Source organism: Setaria italica, chromosome VII (assembly GCF_000263155.2).
Source record: "Setaria italica strain Yugu1 chromosome VII, Setaria_italica_v2.0, whole genome shotgun sequence".
NCBI classification, from domain to species: Eukaryota; Viridiplantae; Streptophyta; class Magnoliopsida; order Poales; family Poaceae; genus Setaria; species Setaria italica.
Genome location: NC_028456.1, coordinates 12,189,905 through 12,211,340, shown reverse-complemented (window position 1 = coordinate 12,211,340; position 21,436 = coordinate 12,189,905). Strand labels below are relative to the sequence as shown.

The window sequence follows — 21,436 nt, the reverse complement described above, 5'->3', positions numbered from 1 at the left end:
TCCTATTCCCTCGTGAGGTGAAAAACGTGGGGAAAAGTTTCTCTCGGTAGTTTAGTGAGAAGATCACGTTAAACAAAAATATCCAACCGCCTGCCAATGCATCGTCTAGTTTCTCCGCTTGGTGGTGTAGCACCATCCGATCAACGTTGAAAGATCTGCGCAAAGGACTAAACTCTCTCCTCATCCTTGTGTCTTGGGAATTTTGGAAGAACCGCAATTCTTGCGTGTTCAATAGAGTACAGCCGAACATTCAGTTGCTCGCAATGTTGCTTCAGCCGGCCTCTTAAGCAAGGTAGTCCAGGTCGTCTTCCTTTTTCTTTTCTGGTATTAGTTTCAGCGTTGTTTTGTGTGTGCGCGGGTGTGTGTTTTGAGTTTAGGTTTGTTCCGTGCTAAGATGGGGCTTTTCCCTAATCTTATATACCTTTTTCCTCTTTGGATTAAATGACATGCAGTTCTTGTGCATCTTTTGAGAAAAAAATCTGTTGCAAATTTTTCACGTGGCTAGCTAGACAGCAGACCGGCTTTGCATGGCAAGGTTTGCCCCCGTCCAGCTGCCTGCCCTTTCTGCCGGAGACAATTCAGTCTCTTGTGTTTTCACTCGGTAAATTTGGTTTTTATTCTTCAACAGGGGAATACTATTATAAGTGTGCCAAATGAAATGCGAAAGGGACTTAACTCTCTTTTCATTCTAGTGGCCTGGGAGATTTGGTAGCATCGCGATTCATGTGTTTGAAGGAACCCTGCCAAACCTACATGCATTCGTTCAAACCGTAGCGGATGAAAGCACCTTGTGGTGCATAGCAGGTGCTTCTAAGCTCCAGGAGCTCCTTTACGGGGTGCTTATCTGGTCTGGTTTGGGTTAATGTATTCCAGCTTGCGTTTTCTTCTATCATAATGAAATGAACGCCTGCTGCGTTGTTCACAAAAAATGAAAAATCAGACAAGAATCAAAATGAAAATCAGGCAAGCAAGAACCTAGCATGACAGATGCTGCAGAGCAAAGAGATGGCACCAAATCTGTTCAAGCTAGCCTAGAGAAAGAACTACACTGTGGATTACGTAGAACGAATACGACTGCGCAGTTGATGGGAGATGATTCAAGGAGTTCAGCTGACGGGAAGAATACGACTGCACAGTTGATCGGAAATTAACTGTTGATGATCTGTACTCGGTGAAATATGCATATCAATATAAGTCCCCTGGACCTTCGCCTCAACAAATGGGTTTTCATTGGCATGTCCATTGATGTGTTCTAACCAATGGTTCTTAATTTCCTGATGATGTGGAACCAGAAAAACTTAGCAACCAAAATCAACTACGGATGGTTTATGTATGCAACCAAAATCAACTACGGATGGTTTGTGACCAAAATTTGCATATATACAAACTTCTTGAGTTTTCCATTCTCAACACCAGCAACAAGCATTCACAGAGCACACATATGCTACAAAGATTCTCCACCAACCACAGCAAGAGGAGAGCACATCCACATAGTTGAACTACATAAACCTCGTGAAAAGAGTTGTGTATCTCAGATATTAAAACACTCAGATGCAGTGCTCCTCTGTAAACTAAAACAGTTAGCCTGAGACTTACAGAAAATGTTTTATAGTCATTGCTGATGCTGCAGTCAGTATAAGCAGTTCATATCCTACAAGTCATCCCTCTCAAACAAAGATATTACAATTATGATCATGCATAGAGGATTAGAAAGCTCCGCCTGCTTACTGTACTGACAGCACCAAAGATCGTAGGTGTTGGTTGGTCAAACAATAATATGTGCTCCAGATTTGGTGCAGCAACGAGGCAATGACCCTCACCCAGTCACCCTACACGAAGAGCTGGTGAAAAATAACTTTTAATACTCGACCAACTGACATGAGAAAAAATAAATAAATGCAACAAGCTCAAAACTAAATGTCTTGAATCTATTGAATTGTGGACCATGTCCAATTCCACAAGCATATATCAAGTCACACTCACAAAACATGGGAACTGCATTTGTCAGAACATCAGATTCATGTGATTGAACTAGCTATATGAAAAATAAATGCTTTTATGGGGCTGATTATGTTGCTCGTAGTATTTTCATGGAGACTTGGACCAGTAGCAATAATAGTGTATAACAATTTAACAAGCTTCATATATCACAAAATTACACAGTTTTGGGAAACGAATAAAGGATAATATACAGAAGACAAAAGACTCCTTACAGTTCCTTGTCTGAAATTTGCATCGCACAAGTATGAAAAATAAAAATCAACTTAGAAAAGGAATTTCAATTTCACTTCCAATTTAACATTACAACAACTTTACTTGGTTATCAGGTATCCAATTCTAAGTGGCAGATTCTCTGAATTTTAAACAATCATTGACTGTCAATATTAACATCAAATGGAACCCAGCTTGTACACTGTAGGGAAGAAATCCCAATCTATGGAGACATATACAACAGTGTCAGAATGGGAAGAAGAACCCCCGCCCCTTTCCCTCAAACTCATTGTGGATCTACAAGTTTGGAGAGGATGTGCTCTAGGCTGGGACATCGTGAAGACAGCTAGACATAGGTCTGAAGGAATATACCAACGGAAAACAACCTGTTATGACAGCTGCAGCTGCAACCTCGTGTCTGAACCATCATCACATTGTCTCCACAGGAACCAAAACAACAAAATCCTCTAGGTACGATCTAAGAAAAGTAATCTTAATTGCCACTGCACATTAATCTACCTGATAATAGCCCTTTTGAGTTCAGTAATTAAAACAGGACAGACATTGGAAGAACTTGGCTCGTGAAGTCTCATACATTCTCTTTCCCTTAGTCTTGTCCCAAATATTTCCTTGCATCCAGGAATGAAACAGAATGGAATCTAAAGTCTCAGCTCGATCAAAGAGCACACTCCCTTAGGCGCATGGGGTATGATTAGACCTAAGGTTTATTAGAAACGGAGGACAGCAGAAACAGACACCAAAAACCACTTAATTCAGCCCCCTGCACCCTGAATGACGAAAACAGTCATCTCCTTGTAAAGAATTCCATAGCTCATAACGTGTACTACCTCCGTTCTTAAATATGTAACGTATGAACTTATCATCTTATCCTAAATGTCATATATTTAAGAGTGTTGGGAGTATCATAAAATTATCACTTGCGCAACTTGAATAAATCAGAAAAGCATGATTAGTCATCCGATAAATTCTAGAACATAATAAAAACATAGTAGAGCTAAGGCAATAATTGTGGCCTCTATCGTGCATAGTAACATATCAAATCCAGACCTTTCAGTAAATTGGTCAGTCTAATTAGTCAGTGACCTTAATTATATGACCTACAATATTCACCTTTATTAATATGCATGATCTGAACTCTGTAGCCACTTAGGATCCTAAACTTATTCCTTGGGCTCATAAAGGAGGGAAAGAGAGGATACTGACCTTTTCTAGGGGTTCTCGAACAATTTCATAGAAGTTATGCGTATAGTGCCGTGTATCTCTCCAAAACTGAAACAAAGTTACATGCATGCTAAGTTATTATTCACATTATTATTGAACTACACCAGTTCCCAAAAAAGAAAAGGCATTCCCCATATCTGCACCTGAGGAAGATATGCAGTCAATCTTTCACATGCTTCACCAACAACCTAAAAGAAATGAACCAATAAATTTGATAATCAATTGAAGGCCGTTAGTCAAAGACAAACTAACACCTTAGCTCAATTTTTTTCTCAAATGCACAGGAGAACTACGTATCATTGTTTTAAGAAGAACAGAAACCTAAGATGACACACAAAAGTCCCCCCCAAGGCCGGGAAAAAAACCCCTCTCCTGAGTGTTGGAGAAAAAAAATCACCAGAAAAAACAAACCTACAACCAAATGACCACACTAACATTGGCATCACCTCAGCTCAATTATTGGTGGAGGTGATATCCCATAAGAGTTTTCACATGCACATCTATAGCATATAAAGATAAAAAGTCAAGAGAACAAAACATAATAATTGGCAGGTGCAATTCAACTTTTCTGCGAGAGAAAGATTATTACCAAAGAACATTGTTAGTGTGTGGCGCATGGTTTGCATTGACAACAGCTAAGATCAGAAAATTGTTGGCCCTAGGGTGTTAAAGACTACAACAGAAATAATAAAATATTCATAGAAGCTCCAGTGTATACCACCTGTTCAAAGGATCGCTGAGTCCGATCCCTCCACAGTGTTATTGTTCTATAATCCTGAAATTTGCAGAATTTGTACCTGGTATTATTACTTTTAAGTTCAAACAGAAGAGATAAATGGCCATGAAAAAACTTACAATGATCCCCCGAATAACGTAATGTCTGGGAAGAGAATGCTCTGCGAAAACTTCAATACTGACTTTATCAACAAGCTCTGTGAAATGCTTCTTCTCCTACATAAGCAATTGATACAATTGATACACATGAAAGTGCTGAACATAGAAGGTATCACTTATTTGTGCAAAAACATATACCCAATTGATACGGCAATTGTCAATGTCAAAAAAACCAGCCGCTTCAAGCTCACTCATCAAATTTGTGAGACGATCTTTACGCTGAAACGTACAGTAAAATTTTCGAATCAAGTTAATCAAGAAATAAAGGTCATAAAAGGAGTTCATATTCCCAAACTTTGCTAGATTTCTAAAGCTAAATACATAAATGAGGAAACAATTAAATGTTGTTTAGTTATTCATGTCTATATGATAATTTAGATACTTTTGCTAAAAATTGCTGTGTCAGATACTAGCATGTATATTGAATCTTATCAACTCATGTTACTTCAGGGAATAGGAAAATTTACATACTTCCTAGGTTCATAAACATTCCACACAGAACATTTTGAACCCAGTCTAGTTGCTGAGTTCGAAAGCTCACATCCACTAAAACACAGTTATATGATTCACCCTAATCTATGCATAAACCATCAAATGGCAAGATATTGTATGGAAGGATAAAAAAGCGGGGCTCGGCAAGATTCCAGGATACTAGTCACTTGAAAAAGAAAGTTGAAGTGCCTATGTGTTTCATATATTCTGTAAAGAAGTAATATGTATCCACCCACCTTGTACTAGGAACTGTTTTTTCAACTGAACATAAAACAACAAAATAAATTATCTTGTACAAAACTGCGCCTACTTCAATAATTGTGCATTGTACTCCAGTGATTTTTTTCAGATTCAACAAAGAGTTTCAAGAAAGTGTTTAGGTTAACAATTATATTGCAAAGCAATAAACAAATATTAAGTCTTCTTTGTGTGCATAGTCAGAATATATTATCACTATGTTTCTTGTCTTTCTTTTTTGCTCCCATACCAAATCATCTTCCATGAGACATCTTAGACAATTCAAATATGCGCGAACTTGACGATCTATTTGCACAATTGCAGCTCTTCGCTACAAAAAGAATACACTTGTCAAGGAAAAATTCACCAAAAAATAACTTCCATATACTTCTAGAATATGATTAGCACCTTGAGAGATAATTTAATAAGACCATGGTCCAAATCTGAGAACTGATGTGGCACTGCCCAACTGTCAAGGTCTTTTTCATAAAAATTACCCTGCAAAAAGATGAACATAAGTTCTGAAGTTTTGTATGAAACTGCTGGAACATATTTACATGTACATGACATAGTTAAACAAAATGTTATACCTCTAAACGCATGGACTCGTAGATATAGTCATCCAGTTTACCAGAGGCCAAATAGTCATCATATTCTTCGTGCATGTGTAATTGCACTTCAGCAGTAGTATACTGAAGAAACAGACGCAGTTTTAAAAAATGATCTTTCTTAGTTTCTAAGTAACTTAGCAAACTACAAGAAAAAGAACATCAATAAAATGCAGATAGTAAGGCATGCAAAGATGATGTTTTAGAACCACAAACAATTTAACAGAAACTGGTGGGGAGATTAAAAGATCAGCTTACAACTTACAAGTTGACCACCCTACAAGAAAATATTTGCTTTTCAGTAAGGGGGAGGGGAAGCGAAACTTGCATGAAATTATCCAATTGAAAATCATGTACAAGTAAGCACTAGGAAATAAACATAAAAATGGCGTAGTATTTAGCCAAGCACTCTCAAAGTACTTCACCAGGAAATCAAGATAAAAATGGCATGAATATTTGCCAAGCACTCTCAAACTACTAAAAGTTACTGCATGGGACTAATCTCAACATAACCAGGCATCACTGAGCATTGTGCTAATGGGTAATAAGTTTTTGGCCACCACAGTAGCCGGACGGAATAAACAAAAGCACAACACAGCAATTATGTAATGCAACAAGCAGATTTATCGAACCTAGCAAACTCCACAGTGATACTTGTGTACAGCAACATAGTAAACATCATTGCACCAATTGGGTTAAGAGATGCTACCGACATATGAAATGTGAACTGGTAACTAAAACATGACACAAAGTCATTATGCCCAAGCATAAATAAACAAAATAACAGATATTCTGCAGACAGAGAAAAAAAAAGAACTTGGAAACCCAATGGCATACCAGAGATGTTTTCAGCTTCGTCAAAATATAGAACATTGCATAAGGTCTCAAATGTGGTAGGAAGTCTTCCACTTCTGGTGCTAGTGGCTGAAAAGGAAAAAGAATAAGGGAGTACTAGTGGCCAAAAAGAAAAAAAAAGCAATTCTGATTTCGCTGAATTTCTAAAAAGGACTCCAAAACATTATAAGAGCAAACCTTAAAATCTTCAAATTCTTTCGCCTTGGTTAACTGGCCAATTATCCATAGAAGTAAATCTTTGTGTCCCTACAAAATAAAAGCATTATTGCAATACTAAGGAAACTTAAAAGGAACGGAAACTACTTAGTTGTCCACAAATTACTTCACGGATCAGAGGATGAAACTGAGGCTCCCAGATATGCAGCACAGAATCAATGAGGAACTGAAAGGAAAAGAAATGGTTAGACCTGGAGAAGTATCAGTATAGTGATCTTGAAATAGAGTAATTAACAGGGATCCTATAAAGAAAACTAAAAGTAAGAATTATCAAGGCGAACACTCACATGAACTGACTCTTCCACATCGTAAGCATCAAAAGTACTGGGTAGTGCCTCAGGATTTTGTTCAAGATGATCAATCACACTATAAGGATAGTTAGAACCCTGAAAAAGAATAATATAAAATATAGATCATGCTGCATGAAATTGATGAAAACTAAAATAGAGAGAGAAGTACCTTAATGTACGGAGTGAGATCAATGAGTTTGCTAAGAATCTCAAACATTGTTTTGTGATTTATAACTTGAATCATCGAATTAAACTTTCGCTTCATTAATAAAATATGCATACATATGCACAAGTTAGTATATACATATGCATCATTATATGTAAATATGCACAAGTTAGTAGTTGATGTAGCAATATACATATACGTACTCTTCGCATATCAGAGATGGTCCTTAAATGAGGGTGCTCCATATCGTTAATGGCATACTTCAGTTTAAATTCAGGCCTCAATTTCTGTAGGAGAAATCCGTTGTCCAAATAATCAAGCTGCGAATGTAGATTTAATCATCCAGAAACCCATCTTGTGCACAAATCCAATTGTAGTATTCAACAAACAAAGAGATGACTATCTTGAATTAGCTCAAACCATCCATCCTTTTATAATTTATTAACCTAATAAAGCTTGAAGGAGCACCTTTAATTAAAAAGGAAACACCATTGCTTTGGTTGTCATTGTTCTAAACTCACAAATTCCATATTAATAAACAAGTCATTTGGTAGTAAAAATATCGAATGTTAAGTATCTAAACTATTTGTAAACATTTTCTCACATAACCTCTTCTCGGTACTCATGGAAAATTATATTTATGCATGCAAGCTACAATCACATAGACGATGACTAACATAATAACTATTGTATGTCACTTATCCATAAACTCCATAAACACCATCAATTCATCAGCTTCAGATGTGGCAAGCATAAGCATTTCTCTGGCCCTCATGTAACACTTATATTTATTGAATTAAAATAACAATACCTCTAACGTGTTGTCCATTGCATCAACTTCTTTCAACATATCAATATAAACGGGAAGATATCTTCTAAATTCATCTTCAAACTGGATAAAATATAAGAAAATTAATGAAAAAATAAGAACCAAAACAATACCTCATTGTTCAACACTGAGATGCCCAAAATAGAAGATAAATAAGAGAACTAACCTCCCAATTCCATTCTACTTCCATCCCTATAAATTCCTCAGGAGCAGCACAGCATGCCTTCAAATAAAAATCTTCCTTTAGCTTTGCCAACCAACACGTGAAGTCATCTGCAGCATTTTCTCTGTCCTTGTATTCAGCGACGAGATTCTAGTGCAGTTTACAAACAAGCAAAGTGACTTGCATTAAGTTATACAACATGTGCTGGTAATGGACACTTCTTGCCCTTTGAATTGTGATTAATTTAATTTTAATTAAATCATTAGTCACCTGACTTCGTGAACAAAAATTGCTGGACAAATAGTTGTACAGTTCTTGAGAAAGGATGGTAAGATCCCGGTTAACATTATCACTTCTAGTTACGTTTAACTTGCAACTTAGGTGTCTGATTGCACATGGTAGCTGATCATCTAGGCGTTTGATGACAGATGGAAGCAGTTCATCTGAAACAAACAGCCTAAGTCCTTCATCTTTACTAACGCCTGCAAGCTGAACCAAAGTGCGGCAAAAGGGAATAGCTTTTGTGGCTGCTTCATCATCCACCCAATACCCAAAAAGACTCATCCTTAATCTCCCAAAGCAACCATTAATTAAAAGATACCTGCAATAAAATGACAGATCTAAGTGTTCTTCTATGTTTATATTTAATAAAACTAAATACAATTGAAATTAAGGTAAACAAATTCGTGTACCCAATAAGAGAATATGATGCTAATGATTCCAAATCTTGGAAAGAAGTCATCTTTTCATTACTGACATCTTCAAAATATTTGCGTGAGAGACCACTGTTTAACTCAGGGGAAGATGAACTTCCAAAAATTTGAGAAACATCACGTGTGAACTGAAGTAAGATAGTGTGTTCCAACTCCTGGATACTTTCTGCTGATCCAGGAAGTTTGCCAAAGTAATAAGAAACTTTAGCTCGACCTTCGTGCAAAAGACTGAACCAAGCATAATACAGTACATCCTCACAGTGCTCAAGTATGGGTCCAAGGAGATTCAACATCCATTCCTTCCAGAATTTGCGAGGGCAGCTTTTGACCAATGGAAGGAGAACAAGATGGATAAGCTTGCTCAGATGCCTAAACTCCATCGAATCAAAATCAATAAAAGTAACAGTTAAATATGAACAGTCCAAGAGCTCATCAAATGCTCCATTAAGAGACATACATAGACCTATGATTCTGTACCTGCAACAACATATAGGTCAGAAGAAAGTAGTTCCATAGCCAGTTACTAAAGGATTACAAAAAAAAAAGAGACTAGACTAAAATCATAGACTTCTCAGAAATTACAGCGCCATGTTATAAAAAATAAATGAGCCAAAAATGAAGTGGTGATATTGCAATTAATAAAAATGCAATATTGAAATTAGTCACAAAGTGCATAGTACCAAACTACCAAATAGATCGTAGAATAAATATGTCATCTAAATGCTCAATCAAGGGGGACACTGCCAGCAGAAAGCGACAATGCCTGACGGTGATGGCATAGCAGATCAAAATTTCAATTTAGCTGATTGATTACCAAGTTATATCTTTTGGTTGATTACCAATTTATCTATTGAGATTTAATTCTCTGCTGTCCAATTGGTGCCAATCCATATGTAGGACCTACGATGATCAGCACAACCCTTCCCACTCACCTCCTCTTCCCTACCAGCATTGTTCACAATCCTCATTATAGAGACATGACATTTCAAGAACATGGACGTATGCTTCCATTTCACTACTAAATCATATAAAAAAATTGTCCAAGTCCATTAATTTCATTATATGGGCATCCTTTTGTTCTAATGCTGTAAAATGGATCAAAAATACCACCATCCAACTTACAATATGTACCAGCATGAGGGCAAATGTGCATACATTTAAAGATGACATAGGTATGTGGACATAAAAATCACTGTACTTACATAACAAAAATAAGTTTATTTCAATGAAAGATAGTACAGGAAATAAAAGTTTAGTAGAACACCTATCTGCAATTTAAACACAACAACCAGGACAAACTATGAAAGGGATAAGTTAGGTACAAATGTGCACTGTGGTGTTTTCTATAAAAGCAAAGTACATAAAATGGACCTAACATAAAAAATAAAATGATATTATATCATTTTTAGGTTCCTGTTAGTCCCCCCACAATTTCAACAGCACTTTATTGTTTGGCATTTATGTGTTTCTAATATGAAATGAAAAAAAGGTAAGTAGCCAATAGAAGTAACACTTCAATTGCTATGACCAACATACTCACCCGCACTCTCTGATTTCATCTAACAATTTTCTTGCATTGTTCTGTTGGGAATCTTCCTCACAATTCAGAGCTTTAGCCTTTTCAAGTTCTTCAGACAGATTGCAAGCAATTTGAGCTTTCCAGAGAGCGTGTATGCATCGAAGTAACTGAAGATAAAATATTAAATATCAAACATGATAAATGTAGAGGTTATCCAGAAATAGGAAATAAACAAATGAATTAGTATGTGCATCTACTCAGTTATGTTCTTACAATCTTAATTTGGGGAAAACTTAAAGTTCAATTTAACTTATACCTGCAGTAACAAAGGAAGGAACAAGTGAAGGGATACAGAGGAAGTATCATAAGATTGCTTCTCAGTGAAGTCTTCTTCTATGCTTCTTTTGAGCTCATCCTCATAGAACTTTACAACATTGTAAACCATCTTCAAGAAACTACCATCAGAAAACAGACATGATAGCCCAAATCCATCAGAGAGAAATGTACTCTCCCAATCTGGTTGGGTCCATATTACGTTGAGAGGATTAAGCAACCAAGGAAGTATGCCTTTGTACATGGTGTCCCTACAAAGAAATTCAGAAGTAAAGAATTACTTTCTAATGCAAAGATGGTTGCGACCATTATCCCTACTCATAAAGAATGTCTTAAGGTATAACTCTAATCATTAGCTGACTTTTGAAGAAATTACAAAAGACAATCTAATATCATTCTATTCTTGGATCTAAACAAATTTATCCATACAGGGCGTATCCAATGGTGAAAGTTCTCGCACATTGTAGAGTCTATGAAAGGAAATATTTATACATATTAGTCAATTTTAATCAATTAACAGCATACTTTAGACTTTAGTACATAAACACGCACATGCGAAGAGAGAGAGAGAGAGAGAGAGAGAGAGAGTAGTTCCATTTAATCAAAAGATAATTATGCTATACCTCAAACGGGATATTATAACAAAAGCTTCCCACAGTATGTTATGCTCTGCAAAGAGTAGACAGGCCTTAACTTGATGACTATAAGCTTTTCCATCCAAACCCTGTACCATCAACAAGACGACTTTAAATAAGAGAATAAGACTAATAGCATACTAGTGTATCAGATGAATGAAAAGGACACTTACCAACATTCGTGGGTGAACAATATCAGCAACCTTTTTCGAGATGGTAATCCTATTACCAAAATCATCATGATCCTTAGGAACAACTTGATCCTCAGGATCACCATCGACTTCATCGTTCTCAAACATGTCGATTGACATGAGCCTCTGTAATGCAAATTGAAGACAAATAGTAAGGATGGTAAAGGTTAAATTGATGCAGAGACCAAACTAAATAGAAAATCATATTTGCTCCATAATCATTTAGATCTTGATTATGATTTATGCATGAATCACTTTTTCTATCCCTTAAATGTGTTTTGTGAATTGCTCTATATAAAGTTGAACTAGAATTTTTCTTATGTGCAAGTCCATCTTTATAACTTGTGTTCCTGGGTAACAGCAAAATATTGTTTCCACGGACTAAAAAATGTTCCAGCTTAAATATTAAAATGTTCTAGAAATATGTGATTTTGTTCAATAAAATGTAACTAACAAAAAAGAAAAAAAAATCTAGTCACATGCAGATCCATTGATCTACAAAAGTGACATACGCATAAGCAAGAGCTAAGGAAAATACATACATCCTCAAAAAAGATCTAAGGAAAATACACGTAAACATTACAGGAATTACCTGAACTTCTAATTCACTCTCATCATAGTCCACTTGGTCATCGAAAGGCAATACAAAGGATCTCATACAAGACAGATTACTGCTCTTGCTGCTTTCACTATTCCACCAGCTACCAGTCTCAGATCTTGTGCCATCGGATCTGGTACCAGAGGTGGTGCTGCTGCTGCTGCTGAGATTACTTTTATCAGATTCTGAGATGTAGATCAATCTCGTATACTCCGACTTTGTACGCGATCCGAAATAAGTGATGGGCGCATGACCATCGACTGGGGAAAAAGGAAGAGAATAACAGTTAGCAATCTTTGGGAAACAATAGAGTAGGTGCGTATGAGTTGGCATCCTGCCAAACTAATGAAACAATTCACAGGATAAAATTGATGTAGACGAGGAAGGTGTTAGGATCTGAACTATAACTCTCATCGAGAGAATGGCACTAGGAAGAGTTGGGGCAATTTTCTGGGTTTTCTTTCCACAATACCATGTCCAACCAAGGGTTGGGGATACATATTTATAGCTGGCCAAGCAGCCAACCAGCCAAGCATCAAGGCATATGCTAGTCTAAGATGCCTTTTTGATGCTGTCCTATTTAGTCTAAGATGCCTAGGACTGTCCTACCCTAAAAGTAGTCAACAAAGGTGGTGCTGCAGCAAGCATATGCTGCAGCCCCACCGTCCTCTAGTCAACAACAGCTGCAGTCCTAGGCAGGACCAGCAGCACAAGGCCTAGTACAACAGCTGATCCTTGAGGACCAGTAGGACCAGTACAGCAGCTAGTCCTTGAAGACCAGCAGCAAGACAACCAGCAAAGACTTATCCAGCATTCTCCCCCTAAGTCTTGTGCGTCATCTTGTGGGAAAGTTGGACCATCCCGGTCCTGGAACAGAGCTCAAGGAACTTGATCCTCCCAAGGGGCTTAGTGAGTAGGTCCGCAAGCTGATCCTTGGTGTTGATGTAGCTCGCCTTGATGCTTCCTTCCTCCAAGCAGCCTCGGATGAAGTGATACCTCACCCGGATGTGCTTGCTCCGCTCATGAAAAACGGGGTTCTTTGCCAGGACTAGAGCGGACTTGCTGTCCACCCTGAGCTCCACCGCTCTAGTGTCTCTGCCAAGGAGATCACCGAGCAGTCGGGCAAGCCAAAGCGCCTGAGTCAAAGCAGTGAAGGCCGCGATGTACTCGGCCTTGTAGCTGGACAGCGCCACCACCTGCTGCTTGACCGACTGCCAGCTAACGAGGCACTTGCCGAGGAAGAAGAGAATCCCGCTCGTGCTCTTGCTAGTGTCGATGTTGCCGGCGTGGTCGTTGTCACTGTACCCGACGAAGTGTGCCGCCCCGGGACACCTCGGGTAGAAGAGACTGTGGTCGAGGGTCCCCGCCACGTAGCGGACGATCCTCTTCACAGCCTGCTAGTGCTCCATCGTCGGTCGCTGCATGAACCGACTGACGTAGCCGACGGAGAATGCCAAGTCCGGCCGTGTGTGGGCGAGATAGCGAAGGCTCCCCACAAGACGCCGGTACTGCGTAGCGTCTACCTCCTCCGTCATGCTGTCGCGGCTCAGCTTCAGCCTCTCCTCCATCGGAGTGAGAGCTGGGTTGCAGTCGGTGAGCCCGGCTAGCTCCACGACGCGCTTGGCGTAGGCGGTCTGTCGAAGCGTGATCCCGGAATCATCCTGGTGCACCTCGATCCCCAGGTAGAAGGAGAGAGGCCCCAGGTCACTCATCTGGAAGGTGGCCTTCATTTCTTCCTTGAACGCCGCCACCTCCGCATCCTTGGTGCCGGTGATCACCAAGTCGTCGACGTAGACACCCACCAGCAGGGCATTTTCTCCATTGCCCCGCCGGTAGATGGCCACCTCGTGCGGGCTTTGCTCGAAGCCCATCCCTTTGAGCGTGGAATCCAACTTGGCATTCCACGCCCTCGGAGCCTGCCGCAGGCCATAGAGGGCCTTGCGCAAGCGCAGCACCTTGCCCTCCTTGCCGGGGATCGCAAAACCCGGCGGCTGGTGTACGTAGACCTCCTCCTTCAAGTCGTCGTTAAGAAACGCCGACTTGACGTCCATGTGATGAACGCGCTAGCCTTCCTGGGCGGCCAACGCAAGGAGGAGTCGCACGGACTCCATCCGTGCCACGGGGGCGAAAGCATCGTCGAAGTCGATCCCCTCTTGCTGCACGAACCCGCGTGCCACCAAGCGAGCCTTGTGCTTGACGATGGCACCGGCTTCATCCCTCTTTAGCTTGAACACCCACTTAAGGGTGATTGCACGGTGACCACGAGGGAGGTCAGCAAGCTCCCAGGTGCGGTTCTTCTCAACCGCGTCCATCTCCGACTGCATCGCAGCGCGCCATGCCGCGTGTCTCTCGGCCTCCGCGAAAGACCGAGGTTCGCCGTCGTCGCATGAAAGGTGCAACTGTGCCTCCACGTCGCGAGGCACCAGTCCCGGCACCGGCTGGTCGCCGAGGAGGTCTTCCATCGTACGGTACCGCAACTGCTCGCCGTCGTGGTACGCGTCGATGCGCTCCTCGTCGTGAGAGAGCGGAGTAGCGAACTCCACCGGGTTGTGCTTGACATGAGCTGGTGTCGAAGTAGGCGTGCCCGGAGGGGTGGCTGTCGGTGCTTGAGTACGTGGCGTCGCCGGCTGTGGTGGTGCCGGCGAGAATCTCGTCGCAGCTGAAGTCGCGGCTGGAGAGCGTGGCGACACCGGAGTAGCAGGCGTCGGAGTCGGTGGAGGTTCGGGGACTGGGGTAGGCACGCTCGGCGAAGAAGAGCTGCCTACTCCCCGAGCTCCCTCGAAGTGGACGTACTCGACAGTGAAGTCGTCGTACGTCGGAGTCGAACTGTCGTCCACCGCCTTGTCCCACGCCCATCCTCGCCCTTCGTCGAACACAACATCGCGCGCTGTGCGCACACGCTGTGTCTCCGGGTCGAGAATGCGGTAGGCCTTCGAACCCTCCGCGTAGCCGATGAACAATCCTGGAGTGCTCCTGTTGTCAAGCTTACTGATGTGGCCAAGCTCCTTGGCAAACACGAGGCAGCCGAAGACCCGCAAGTGGGACACCGCCGGCTTGCGCCCATGCCAAGCCTCGTATGGCGTCCTACCGTCGAGCGCCTTGGTGGGTGAGCGGTTGAGGATATAGACAGCCGTCACCACCGCCTCTCCCCAGAGAATAGCCGGCATCCCCCTCTGCTTGAGGAGGGCCCGAGTCATCCCCACAACCATCTGGTTGCGCCGCTCAACAATGCCGTTCTGCTGCGGGCTGTACGGCGCGGAGTAGTGGCGCTGAATGCCCTCATCAGCGCAGTACGACGCGAACTCAGCCGCCGTGAATTCGCCGCCGTTGTCGGTGCGCAGCACGCACAACTTGCAGCCACACTCCGCCTCCGCAGCAGCCTTCGTGCGCCTGATGGCATTCGCAGCCTCCCCATTGCTGCCGAGGACCATCACCCACATGTAGCGGGAGAGATCGTCGACGAGCAGCAAGAAGTAGCGTCGTCCTCCGGGTGTGGCCGGTGTCACCGGGCCACACAAGTCCCCGTGCACGAGCTCGAGCCGCTCCTTGGCTCGGAAGCTCGCCTGCTGGGGAAAGGGGAGCCGCCTCTGCTTTGTCAACACACAGACATCACAGAACTGCTCCACGTGATCAAGACATGGTAGGCCTCGCACCATCTCCTTGGCACTGAGCCGCTTCAGGGCCTCGAAATGAAGGTGCCCGAAGCGCTCGTACCACTACCACGCCTTGTCATCCCGACGAGCAGCGAGGCAGAAGGGTTGTGCCACCTACACGTTAAGGATGTAGAGGCGATTTGCGCCTCTGGTTACCTTGGCAAGAAGGCGACGACGACGGTCCCAAATCCTCATGACTCCGTCGTCGATCACCACGCGCGAACCGTTCTCTTCCAGCTGTCCCAGGCTGATGATAGAGTTCCTCAGCGCGGGGATGTAGTACACTCCGATGAGCAGCCTGTGCTCTCCAGACTCGGCGGTGAAGATGACGGAGCCGACGCCCTTGATCTCTACGCCGGAGGCATCCCCAAACTTGACGATGCCTCAGACGCTAGAGTCAAGCTCGGTGAAGAACTCTCGCCGACCGGTCATGTGCTGGGTAGCGCCGGTGTCGAGGCACCACCCCTCAGTCCTATCGTTGCTGGAGCCGTCACCGAGGAAGGCGTGTGCCCTCGGCTCGTCAAGGTGGAGAAGAACCGTTGCGGCCGATGCCGCTGGAGTTAGCTCGATGCTTGCATGTGCCAGAAGTAGAGCCGGCTCCTCCTCCTCCGCTAGTGCGATGTGAGCCTGGCCGCGTCTTGGCTGTCGACAGTCCTTGGCCCAATGGCCAAGCCTGCCACAGTTGCGGCACGTGTCATCGCGTGGCGGCCTGTGCTCGCCGGCGGCACCACCCTAGGCGCCTCCTCACGCGCCGCCAGCACCACCCTGGGCGCCTCCTCGCGTGCCGCCCTCGGCACCTTGTCGAGCCTTGGGCGCCTTGCGTGGCTTGCCGCGCCTGCGGCCGCTTGTCGAGGAAGAAGGCTCCCCCTTCTTCCGATCACTCTAGCGGGCCTCCCACTGGTCCTGAGTGAAATGGAGCTTCCCGCCAATGATGACAGGCCCTGAGGGAGGCTGTGACTCATCGCTGTCGACGACCTTGAGGCAACCTATCGCCTCCTCGATCGACATCCTGGAGAGGTCCAGTAGAGACTCGATCGAGCGAGCGATCTGCTTGTACTTCTCGGGTACGCAGCGGAGGAGCTTCTCGACAACTCTCTCCTCGCCGTAGGTGTCGTTGCCGTACTGCACCATCTTCTGCAACAGAGTGTTGAGACGGAGAGCAAAGTCATCAACGTCCTCACCTGGCTTGAAGGCCAGGTTCTCCCACTCCTTGCGAAGTGCCTGCAGTGTGGACTTGCGGGCGCGATCGCTGCCGATGCGTGCCGCAGCGACGGCGTCCCAAGCCTCCTTGGCATTCCGCTTCTGGAAAAGTGAGAACTGCATCTCGGGCGGGCAGCGATGAGGGCGTCCAGTGCCCGTTGATCCTCATCGTAGTCGACGTCGCCGTACCGGACTGCCTCCCACATGTGCCGCACCTGGAGCCTCACCCTCATCACCACGGCCCACTCGACGTAGTTGGTCTTGGTGAGGGTAGGCCACCCACCACCAGGGCCGACTTCCCTGACAACAGCATGGGCCCCGTGGCGACCATGACGGCGGTCCGGGGAGGGAGAGCCACGCTGCCTGTAAGGGCCGCGCTCTCTGTCGACCCGGCCGCCGTGCCGCCGATCGAACTCCATCTCCGCCTCCAGCTGGGCAGCCCTCTCCCGCAATCGCTGGACCTCCAATGCGACGGCGATGTGCGGGTCGCCCTGGAAGTCGCGGTCACCATGTCCACCAGGAAAACGGTCGTCGCGCGCGCCCCCGCCTGGAGCGCCGCCGACGCGTGCACACCCGTCTGGGCTGCCGCCGCCGCGCCCGCAGGGGTGCTCGGCTGCCCACTGCGCCGCCCGTTCGTGCGCCGCCTCCCTTGCTTGCACGAGCTCTACGTCAGTACCGCCATCGGCAGAGGTAGCGCTACTGATGCTACCGCCGCGTAGAGTCTCGAGCTCCGCTGCCGCCGAACGTGCAGCATCTGCCGCCTCCGCCGCTTCCGCTTCCGCCCTTGCTGCAGCCAGCTCCACTGCCGCCAGCCTCGACGCCCTTGCCGCCGCCGCAGCGGTCTCCGCCGCCACTCGGGTACGCTCCTCTGCCGCAGCGAGCTCGGCCTCCTGTCGACGCCGCGCGCTCGAGGAGACCGAGTGCTGAGACTGTCCAGCGGACATAGCGCGCCACCGGGGGGCTACGTGGGGAAGAGGCTACTTCCGACGAGCTGCCACTCGTCTGTGTAAAGGGAGAGGAGTGAGCAGGGACAGCCGGTGCTTCTGTTACCGGCTGGGGACGAAAGGTGGCTGGGGAGGGTTGTGAGCAGGAGATGTTCAAGCTACAGGATAGTACGGCTCTGATACCAGTTGTTAGGATCTGAACTGTAACTCTCATCGAGAGGATGGCAATAGGAAGAGTTGGGGCAATTTTCTGGGTTTTCTTTCCACAATACCATGTCCAACCAAGGGTTGGGGATACATATTTATAGCTGGCCAAGCAGCCAACCAGCCAAGCATCAAGGCATATGCTAGTCTAAGATGCCTTTTTGATGCTGTCCTATTTAGTCTAAGATGCCTAGGACTGTCCTACCCTAAAAGTAGTCGACAAAGGTGGTGCTGCAGCAAGCATATGCTACAGCCCCACCGTCCTCTAGTCAACAACAGCTGCAGTCCTAGGCAGGACCAGCAGCACAAGGCCTAGTACAACAGCTGATCCTTGAGGACCAGCAGGACCAGTACAGCAGCTGGTCCTTCAAGACCAGAAGCAAGACAACCAGCAAAGACTTATCCAGCAGAAGGGGCACAGACGTTGGACTGGAGACAAAATTGAGGTCAAGAAAAATAGTGAAATATATTCTTCCAGTTCCTAGTACACAGGGCCTCAGTATTAATCTGACATATCAGGCCCACTTTTCATCAGACAAACAATTATTAATCTGACCTATTAGGCCAACTTTCATCAGACAAACAATTATCATATTACTATATATTCACCTGTTTCCTCCGCAGCTGAACTTCTCGAGCTGTTGTTTACAGAAAGCAGAAGTAAACTACTTGCATGCTTGGTCTGTTCCCCAGGATCAGCTGTTCTCAATGTATGATCTTCATTGGGGGACTTAACCAGCGCTAGGTTCAAATTTAGAAGATCAGCTCTGCTAAGGTCCTCGCACCTGATTTCTAGGAGATGCTGAAAATGCCCAAGTAAAAAGAAACAAATAGTTACTGTATAATTACCCTAGTAACATCAACAAATCATTATCAATACAAATTGTAGTGTTACGTCACCCTAAAAACAATACCCCTGGGTCCACATATGCTAGAATAAAGGACACCAGATCATATATAGTTAAAGGACATGTTTAAAAACCATAACCAACAGCCATGGCCTATCAATCTTATTCCAATCAAGCATCAAACTACAGCAAATGGTGGCAGCAGTTCAACACAGCTTATCACTAATTGCTAAAATTCTAACAAACCATGTATGAGAAACAATTAGTAATATTTTATCTAGTCCAGTCCATGAGCATAGAGGTCATAAACACAAGCAAGAACAATGCACCCCAAGTACTAGCAATACACTGTGGGAACTTGGGTATAACACTTTTGTTATCTTTTGATGCTTGACATGATGATGAAAATTGATTTCATTTTAGCTAATTGTACACGCCAATTATTTTGTATAATTTAGTTGAGTTTACATGTGATGATTGATGAATGATTATTCATGCATTAATTATACCCTGCAGATCTGCACTAATGCGCAAGTGTGACATTACACACTGTAGATAAATGAAAGAACTTAGAAAGACCTTTATCATTTTAGCTCCATGGCACTGGACCTCAAGTGGGAAATCCTTGCTGACCAGCAGAAGTGACACTTTCACCAACAAACCCATGTAATGTTCCTCATTCTCTTTTACCTGTCACACAGCAATCAGATATACCTAACAGTCTAAAAGGATTCTCGATAGGGAAAAAGGAAAAATTTTGATGAAGACATTCAAAAATTAGCATGCAGCAAGAATTGCATAAACACACAAGATGGTTATGTAACTGCACAAATACAGAGGATGGTGGGGGGTTAATCGAAGGGGCACCAAACCTCTACAGAGGCAAATGAACGAAGTCTAAATGCTCAGGACATAGGAGGGCAGGGAACATGATTAATTATAGAGATAAAGAGTATAACTACGCATAAGTGGTGAGCGCCACAAAACCAAAGGGCCCGGATTTCAGAAGTCTACTACACCTTCTTTGGATGGTCGTTTCATTTTTACTTTATTTTATTGATCAATGCCATAACAATTGCAGCATGTTCTGTTTAGGTAGTTAATTTTGAAGCATCTAATCGACCCCAAAGCGGTGGATTCTGTGCACATTTGATAGATAGAAAAGAAATCAAAAGGTAAAAAACACGTAGGCCTACCTGTGGATCGAGGGAGATGGAGGCAGGGCCGGAATCCACTTGGGCCATTGGGGATTCAGACGAACTCCCAGAATTTTCGGAAACAAAACAGCACGCGCACCGAAGAAGGACCTAAACGAACCCCACGGAGGATTTTATTAGTAAGGCTCCATGCAGCACAAAAATTCTGAATAGAAAAAACGAGGAATTGGGGTCCGATCGAGAAATTAGGGCAACGGAAGAAAATCAAATTCCCTTCTCCTCACCAACGCAGCAAGGAATCAGACCTCGCCCATCCCCCACCACCAGAACGGGAGAGGAGGAGAGGAGCCCTGCGGCGGCGGTAGTCGACGGAGGACCAGCGGGAGGGGAGGGGACAAGGGGGTTTACGGCGAGGTGGTGCTAGTGTGCGACAGTTCGTTTGATACCGGCCCCTATTTTTCCGCCGCTGAAGAATTTTTAGCCACCAATGACCAACCACCGCATTAGGTCTATGCAGATCGGGCAACGAAAAAAGCGTGAACAAGATAAACAGGGGATTCAGCTATAACACCACCGAATCGCAACAAACTAGGACCGGGAGGACCCGGGACCGGATCGTAAAGATGCAGGAACGACTGATTTGGACGGATTGCAAGCAGTAAAGAAGGATCCATGAGCTAAGGGGATCGCTAACCAACGGTAGATGAAATAATCACTCCAATCCGGACGGAGCGTGTTTCTGTGCGAACAGTAGAGCGTGGAGGAGCGCGGCGGCTACGCGAGATGAATCCGAAGCGACATGCTCCCGTGGAACTGTGTGGAAGGAGGCCTCGCGATTGTGTTCGACGGCGCGGCCAGGGGAGGAGGGTATTGACGTTTTTTTGATGCGTGGGAAGCGGGTGCCGAGTTTCAAAGCGGGTGCCGAGTTTTAGGGACGATGGAACGTTTTTGTGACGTTTCGTCTTGTGGCGCAAAGGACAGTACAGGTGTGTTCGGATGGAGGGAAGGAATGGACGGTACAGCATATAGGGTCATCCTTCTTTTTTGGCATCGGATGATCCCACTTGATAATTGGTTGGAGAGACGGTGTCGTTGTCAAGAATCACGGGTCAAGACTCCGGTAAGTAAATTTATTTTCTATGCGCGTAAGGCTCGGATGGTTGCACGAGAGGACACGGGGTTTATACTGGTTCGAGCAGGAATAGCCCTACGTCCAATGTGGGTGGCTGCTCGTGTTA

General features: G+C 44.4%; 1 protein-coding gene across 5 annotated transcripts; it reads right to left on the bottom strand.

Annotated features, from left to right (window-relative positions):
- Positions 1–1,379: 1,379 nt before the first annotated feature.
- Positions 1,380–21,053, bottom strand: LOC101780865. Of its 5 annotated transcripts, none has more exons than XM_004975133.3 (28): positions 20,893–21,053; positions 20,238–20,348; positions 19,621–19,731; positions 18,803–18,995; positions 12,187–12,452; positions 11,577–11,720; positions 11,392–11,492; positions 10,752–11,019; positions 10,457–10,602; positions 8,896–9,393; positions 8,474–8,804; positions 8,207–8,353; positions 8,023–8,103; positions 7,415–7,531; positions 7,215–7,304; positions 7,043–7,141; positions 6,862–6,921; positions 6,717–6,785; positions 6,522–6,608; positions 5,667–5,768; positions 5,485–5,574; positions 5,327–5,407; positions 4,486–4,566; positions 4,309–4,404; positions 4,175–4,228; positions 3,597–3,641; positions 3,436–3,501; positions 1,380–1,841 (listed from the first exon to the last, which is right to left on the bottom strand). In XM_004975133.3, exons 2-28 carry the CDS (start codon positions 20,283–20,285, stop codon positions 1,830–1,832), a joined length of 3,483 nt encoding a protein of 1,160 aa, XP_004975190.1. In that variant the 5' UTR covers positions 20,286–20,348; positions 20,893–21,053; the 3' UTR covers positions 1,380–1,829. The 5 variants fall into 5 exon arrangements, 4 of the variants coding, with proteins under 4 accessions (XP_004975190.1, XP_022683842.1, XP_022683844.1 ...); XM_022828107.1 differs by lacking the exon at positions 20,893–21,053 and adding an exon at positions 20,483–20,639; XM_022828109.1 differs by lacking the exon at positions 7,215–7,304.
- Positions 21,054–21,436: the final 383 nt, after the last annotated feature.

What these genes read in the sequence shown, in the direction of transcription:
- LOC101780865 (XM_004975133.3), bottom strand. Translation starts at nt 20,285, where the DNA reads ATGGCCCAAGTGGATTCCGGCCCTGCCTCCATCTCCCTCGATCCACAG. An exon ending in GATGAAATCAGAGAGTGCGG is followed by an intron (nt 9,394 to 10,456) that starts GTGAGTATGTTG and finishes ATGTTGTTGCAG; the next exon opens with GTACAGAATCATAGGTCTAT. An exon ending in GTCTCATGGAAGATGATTTG is followed by an intron (nt 4,567 to 5,326) that starts GTATGGGAGCAA and finishes TGTACGTTTCAG; the next exon opens with CGTAAAGATCGTCTCACAAA.